This window comes from Oryza sativa, chromosome 10 (genome assembly GCF_034140825.1).
Source record: "Oryza sativa Japonica Group chromosome 10, ASM3414082v1".
Classification (NCBI taxonomy): domain Eukaryota; kingdom Viridiplantae; phylum Streptophyta; class Magnoliopsida; order Poales; family Poaceae; genus Oryza; species Oryza sativa.
In genome coordinates, this window is record NC_089044.1 from 14,978,308 (window position 1) to 14,985,501 (window position 7,194).

The window sequence follows — 7,194 nt, forward strand, 5'->3', positions numbered from 1 at the left end:
CCTTACCAAATTTTGGCATTGCCAAAATTTCGACAAGTTGCCAAAATTTTGACAACTATACCAAAATTTTAGCAGGATTTCTTATTAAGTTACCAAAATTTGATAGCAAACTAAATGTAGCCACTTTTTTAGCAACTTTACCAAAATTTGATAAGGTTGAAAATGGCATCAAAGTGAACAGGCCCTAAATTCCTTCGGAATGCTTCAAGGATGACTAGTGTGAATTGTGAAAGCTTCTTAATCCATGCTTGCATGTCATAAGCTCATAGCTAGTAATCTAAATGTTGTTATATATAAATACAATTTTTAACTCACCGAAATTGTCAGTGACCTTTTTTTTCCATTTGACACCACTGGGATGGCCCCAAGTTTTGCTTTGTTATTTATAGGCTTGAGGAGATTTGAGGCAAGCTGCCCTCAGCTCTTGCAACCTTTCCTTCCTTCTATTCTATGGCTATGGCCCTATTTATGTTTGGCTGCTCCTGAATCTCCTCCTATTGCCCTTCTGTCTCACATCCCTGTCTCATAATTAAAGTCATAATTAAGGAGCTTCTCTAAGGTGATTGGGACTTGTTGCAGGGATCAGGAGGAAAACAACAAGGTAGAGCTCTCTGTTCTTGATTCTTGTTGTCTTTTGTTTTTCTGTTCATATGTTGTGCAGATTATAACATTCTATATGTTGAGGGGGAAAAAAGAAGGGAAAGAGATGATTGGTGCATTTTGGGAACAGGTTTGGTGCTTTCATGAAGAAACAAGAAATTGGATGTGTGAATGTGTTCTTGCTTAGTTTTTTTATGCTCTCTTTCCCTTGATTTTCTTCAGTTCTTGCATGATTGCATCTTGTTATGTTGCTCATTTGTCCTATCATGGGATGTTTTCTTGAACAAATATATACTATCAAGAAAGAATGAAAAGGTGTTCTTCAAAAAAAAAATGAATGAACAAGGAACATGAAATTTGTTCTGAAAATGTCAAATTCTTTCCCTGGAACTTACATTTGATGCCCATTAAAAATTAGCTTTGATCTGCACAGGATAACTTAAATTTTGGATTAACAACAAGAGGAAGTGGATCAACCAGACAAGAGGAAAACGTGCAAACAAGACAGGCTTGCAACATCACCTTGAGTCCAAAGCCAAGAAAGATGGGGCTGTCAATCTCATACCCACCAGACGACTACCTGCCAGCAATGGAGGACAACATGGGCAGGCTGTTCATCCGGTCCCTCAGCTTCGACGACGACATGGAGGCCGCCGCCGATGACTCGCCGTCGACATCACCGATGCCATCACCGTCGGCGACATTGCTGCCGGCATTCGGCTCCGGGGGGAAGCTGATCATAGAGGGCTCCCTGAGCTTCAAGAGAAGAGAGGCTGACCCGGTTCAGATGGAGACCATGATATCCATCAGGAGTCCCAAGTCTGACAAGGAGAGCTGCAGCAGCAAGCCAAATGCTACTGCTGGTGCATCGAGATTTGCGCTTGCCGGAGACCAGACACCGGAGGATTCTCCGGTGATCGCCGGAGTTGCCAGCCCCAAGCACCAGGCAGCGGCTGTCAGGCTGCAGAAGGTGTACAAGAGCTTCAGGACAAGAAGGCAGCTCGCAGATTGCGCCGTTCTTGTCGAGCAGAGCTGGTATGATTCTCATGCAAAATGCAAATATTTGTGCATTTTTGTCGTAGAATATTACTAGCGGAGATCACCGTAAAAGTATTCTTTGTCTTTTGGGTCATAGTGTTTGAATTGTTTGATGCTTGAATTCAGGTGGAAATTGCTCGATTTCGCACTGCTCAAGCGGAATTCGGTGTCGTTCTTCGACATTGAGAAGCCCGAAACGGCCATCTCGAGATGGTCTCGGGCAAGAATGAGGGCTGCCAAGGTAGAGTTCATTGGCATCATCCCTTATCCACCACCCTATGTCTCACTGACATGTGGGCCTATAACCCTGGACCCACCTCGTCGGTGAGACGAGGTGGGGGATTTGCAAAATCAGTGGCATAGGAGGGATTAATCTCTGAACTTTTTAACAGAGCCACCATTGTTCTTTCAGTAAGCATGGAATTTATACTGCATTACTGACATAGGTGTAGTGTTGCTATCACCTTAGGTTGGCAAAGGTCTGTCCAAAGATGAGAAGGCCCAGAAACTTGCTCTACAGCATTGGCTTGAGGCGGTACATGCTTCAAACATTGATCTCAACAGTATTTTCATGATTGAAATGTGCAATGAAAACTGAGATTTCATCTCATGTCTGATTATCAGATCGATCCTCGACATCGGTATGGGCACAATCTGCACTACTACTACCACCGTTGGCTCCATTGTGAGATCAACCAGCCATTCTTCTACTGGTGCGAATGCGCGAATCTCCGAAGACCGTTTCACATCTCCGAACCCAGTTGACAGACAAGGCTTACTGACAAATATGTGATTCTGAAACACAGGTTGGATGTTGGTGAAGGGAAAGATGTCAACTTGGAAGAGCATTGCCCTAGATGGAAGCTGCATAAGCAATGCATCAAGTACCTTGGCCCTGTAAGTTCCATCACTATTCTTCTGATCTGAAAATCTGAACCAACCATTTAGAAACTGCTCAGTTGTAGAAATTGCATCTGATTAACAGCATATGTTTGTTCTTGTTCTGGGATTGTAGAAAGAGAGGGAATCCTATGAAGTGATCGTCGAGGATTCGAGGCTGATATACAAACTGAGCCGTCAGATCGTCAACACGACCAAAAGCCGAAAGGGCTCAAAATGGATCTTTGTGCTGAGCACATGCAAGACTCTGTATATTGGTCAGGTAGATGACTACTCTGCATCCATGGCACTTCTTCATTGGCAAATTGCTGCTACATCTTTTCATCTTGCAAACATTCTGGGAACTGATGAGATGCTGGTTTTTCAACACGATTACAGAAACAGAAGGGCACATTCCAGCACTCCAGCTTCCTTGCAGGGGGAGCTACATCAGCTGCAGGGAGACTGATTGTAGAGGATGGAATTTTGAAGGTATGTTGGGGATGTGTCGATTTCTACGAGCAACACTGGATTTGCTCTCTCTGACTCTTGAAATTTGTTTGTTTCAGGCAGTCTGGCCTCACAGTGGGCATTACCGGCCAACAGAGCAGAACTTTCAGGAGTTCATGAATTTCCTGAAGGAGAGAAATGTGGATCTGACTGATGTTATGGTGAGAACCGAAGTGTGAATAATATCACAATTCATCTGCAGGAAATTATAGATACTGAATAGAGTTTTCCTTTGAACTGATTGGTGTGCCGTGTTTCGGTTTTGCTACAGTTGAACCCTTCGGAAGGTGAAGATGATGCCGAATTCAGCCTCAAGAGCAGCCATTCTAGGCAGGACTTGACCGAACTCTGTGAACCTGACATGCAAGAACATGAGGAACAAGTCACACAACACCATGGCGCTGACGAAACCAAGACCAGCAGTGATGCACCCACCATGACATCCACCGAAACCATGGCGAGCACACCGGCAATCAGGAAATCCACCTCAGCCAACAAGCTGCAAGGGAAGCGGCCTCCGAGGCTGCTGATCAGTTCCAACAACACAGAACTACCCGCAACACATTGCAACGGAAGGCCATCACCGGTTCACAAGGACATCGACGAGGATTCCACCATGTTCGGAGAGTGCCTCGCCTTCTGCAAGAAGAACCTGTTTGCAGAGGAAGGCAATGAAGAAGATGAGCTGGTGGAAGTACCAGAGGAGATGATCATGAACCGTATCAACTGCAAGAAGGCCACGAAGTCATACCAGCTGGGGAAGCAACTGTCCTTCCAATGGAGCACTGGAGCAGGTCCTCGGATCGGGTGCGTTCGCGACTACCCATCGGAGCTCCAGTTCCGAGCATTGGAGGAGGTCAGCCTGTCACCCCGGGGAACTAGGTCGACGAGGTTTTCGTCGCCGAGGCGAAAGCCCTTGACACCAAATAGCATTCCAGTTGCAAGATTTGGTTGTAGCCCTACAGCCCAAGGTGACAACATGGGGCTGAAGCCAAGGCAGAGGTGTGCTACTTGGACTGCTTTCTAATGTTGATATGGCATGCAAATTGCAAAGGCAATGCTGCTTTTCTTCTCCTTAACTGGAGGACGATGCAAAGTGTATAGTGAGTGAGGGAAACATGAGAATGTCATTCTTTGGTTTTGTAGATGTGTAGAGCAAACACACCATGGCTTCCAAGGAACAAGCAATAAGATGTACCTTCCGAAGAAGTAATAACAAGTAATAAGATGTATTTTTAGATATGACACATTTGACACTCGCAAGGTGCAAGCAAAAATAGAGATTACAGGTTTTCAGGGAGGAAAAGAAACAGATGCCAGAATTTGTACCACAAAAGATGATCAAGCTAAGGAATTTGATGTCTCCAATCAATAATCTGTAGTATGAGCAAGCATTTGATGTGTCATGCAGGTTCATCACATGCACATGCATTTATCGATCACTTTACAAACCTAAAGCAACAAAGCCAGAGAGCGACGTAGAAGGGAATCAGGCAATCACAAACTCAAACAAATAAGGACATTTACCAAGCAGATTTGTGCTGATTTGTAACATTGACAGCCATGTCACACTCGTAGTAAATTGAAGATAGCATTCATCTAATCAGTTCATGTTGCCCAAAGCCAGTAGAGCATAACCATGTCTCACAACAATGGAACTTTAGTTATAGGCAACAGACCAAAACTGCAACCAGACAAGTACCCATTACATTTCCATTGCTCTTAACTCATAACATATAAGGCCTACTCAGAAAGACAAACCATTGTTCAAGAACTGGACCGGAAAAGCAGTACACGAAATAAGGCGACAATATGGCATTTTACTTTCAAAAGGCAGGAACCACGAAATAACACAACCGCCACAGCTTCAGCGCAGCCTCCTGGCCTCCCTCTCAGACTCGAGCAGGGTGAGGATGTCGCCCTCACGGACCGGGCCCTTGACGTTCCTCATGATGAGACGGTTCTGGTCGTCGAGGAACTTCACTCTGACCTGGGTCACCTGACCCCTGGAGCCGGTGCGGCCCATCACCTTCACCACGACGGCAAGTTTGACCTGGGTATCCATGCTGCACAAGCAGGAAGCATATACAGTCAGGCAAAACTGATGTTCTATACAAACCAGCAGCAGGTAATTCAATCGCAGTCATTTCAATATTACAGTTCGTGAATTTATGTATCAGATCAGATTTCAATATTGCTTTCAAAGGATAAAAATGTTCAGGCAGTTTATCTACAACTCAAAATTACAGTAACAAATGTTAACATCTGGAATTCAAACAAAAACAGTTCCTAAATATCAGCTATTGTTAATTTCAGTCACAGCAACTACTTACCCCAAATAATCACGGTCATAGTCATACTACTCTACCCAAGCAAAAGATAATTTAAGAATCGATGCAAATATTTCAGTCACAACGGATCAGAAATTTCATGAAGACGTATATATCTATTAACGATTCACTCATCCTAGAAACAAATCCGACGAATCGATTAACAAAACAATAAACCGAACCACGACCACAAGACCAATCCATCTATCTACCGGCTTTGCTACCCAACGCGGATGGATCATCGCGACGCCGCTGACGCAACGATCTAGCATGCCGTTACCCCCGCACAGCGCGGCGACGCGGATGGATCATCGCGACGCCGCTGACGCAACGATCTAGCATGCCGTTACCCCCGCACAGCGCCGCCGCGCGCGTCCCAAGGATCACGGTGAATACATCGCGAAGGAAGCAAAGAGGGAAGGGGGGAGGAAGCACGACGACGCACCTTCTCTTCTCCGGCTGCTAGCGACGGCGGACGGCGAAGGAGGGCACGGATGCGGCGGCGGCGACGGCGCGAGGAGGAAGGAGTGGAGGCGAGGGTGAAAACCCTAGGGTTCGTCTCGGGTGGTTTATATAGAGGGAGCTGAGCTGAGTGGGTTGGTGGCCTGTTAGGCCGGGCCAGGCCGGCTGACTCGGCCCATCAGATAAGCTACTTTTCTTTAGTTTCATTTTCTTTTTACCTATCGATCTTTCGATAAATTTATAGTTTCAAATCTTGCGAAAATTTCAAAGAATGGATATAACAAATTATAAGTAAAATAAAAAAGAAAAGAGACAAACATGTCTAAAATCGTAAATCTAGAAAAAAAACATGTTTCTAAAATTTTTTTTGATGCACTGTAACTAAGTGTAAGTGCAAAACAACTGAATGTAAGGCGGAGTTTCTTTGCATGAGTTCCCTACTCACTCTTCTCGTTTTTATGGGCACGCTTTTCAAACTACTAAACAGTCTATTTTTTGCAAAAAATTTTCCATACGAAAGTTGCTTAAAAATCATTTTGATCCATTTTTCAAAAAGAATTAGCTAATATTTAATTAAGAGTAAATTGCATCGTCGGTACACGAACATGTCAGATGGGTGCAATCTAGTGCACGAACTTGTAAAATGCTCGTTTTGGTGCATGAACTTGTTTAATGCATGCGGATGAAGGCGAAAAGGACATTATATGGCTAATCTTATTGATTCATGGACTAATTAGGATACTATGTAAACATATATCTGAGAAGATTGCTATTAGACATACACCTCTCCAATAAAAAATAGAATATGACATAGTGATAGTAGAAAAAAGATGAAAAAAAAACGAGCAATGATATTTTGGTCCTCGTTCGCACGAACTAGGCAAGTTCGTATACTAAAACGGGCATTTTACAAGTTTATATACTAAATTGTACCATTCTAACAAGTTTGTGTACCAGCAATGCAATTTACTCTTTAATTAATCATGCTCTAATGGATCGCTCCATTTTCCGTGCAAGAGGGATTTGATCCCAACAAGAAGTAGCGAAAGTGTAAGTTGGATATACAGCAACATGAATCTTGATGCAAGATCCTACAAAGTAAAAATAAAATCTGTCACAAGTAAAATAGCAAAACCTTTGAAAAAGGGGAGTACCTATTGATCTTTGGATAAATTGGAGCTTCAAATCTTACAGAACTTTTAATCAATGGATATAACCCATTTTGAATGAAAAATGACAAAAATGTAAAAAAAAACCGTATATCTAGAGATAAAAAAAAACACTTGTAAAATCTAATTTTAGTAAATTGTAACTAAGTACAAATTCTCTATAGCCAAGTATAAGTGCTCTGTAATCGAGGGTAACTATAAATTGG

The 7,194-nt window shown here is 43.3% G+C and overlaps 2 protein-coding genes across 2 annotated transcripts; one reads left to right on the plus strand and one right to left on the minus strand.

The window, feature by feature from the left end:
- Nucleotides 1-389: 389 nt before the first annotated feature.
- On the plus strand, nucleotides 390-4,274 carry LOC4348605 (IQ domain-containing protein IQM2). Its single transcript, XM_015759252.3, has 10 exons — nucleotides 390-601; nucleotides 1,034-1,635; nucleotides 1,765-1,879; nucleotides 2,108-2,173; nucleotides 2,263-2,351; nucleotides 2,445-2,535; nucleotides 2,654-2,800; nucleotides 2,917-3,009; nucleotides 3,087-3,188; nucleotides 3,299-4,274. Exons 2-10 carry the CDS (start codon nucleotides 1,145-1,147, stop codon nucleotides 4,052-4,054), a joined length of 1,950 nt encoding a protein of 649 aa, XP_015614738.1. The 5' UTR covers nucleotides 390-601; nucleotides 1,034-1,144; the 3' UTR covers nucleotides 4,055-4,274.
- A 328-nt stretch (nucleotides 4,275-4,602) lies between these two features.
- LOC4348607 (small ribosomal subunit protein eS28) lies at nucleotides 4,603-5,872 on the minus strand. The gene is made up of 2 exons (XM_015759253.2): nucleotides 5,803-5,872; nucleotides 4,603-5,093 (listed from the first exon to the last, which is right to left on the minus strand). Exon 2 carries the CDS (start codon nucleotides 5,090-5,092, stop codon nucleotides 4,895-4,897), a length of 198 nt encoding a protein of 65 aa, XP_015614739.1. The 5' UTR covers nucleotide 5,093; nucleotides 5,803-5,872; the 3' UTR covers nucleotides 4,603-4,894.
- Nucleotides 5,873-7,194: the final 1,322 nt, after the last annotated feature.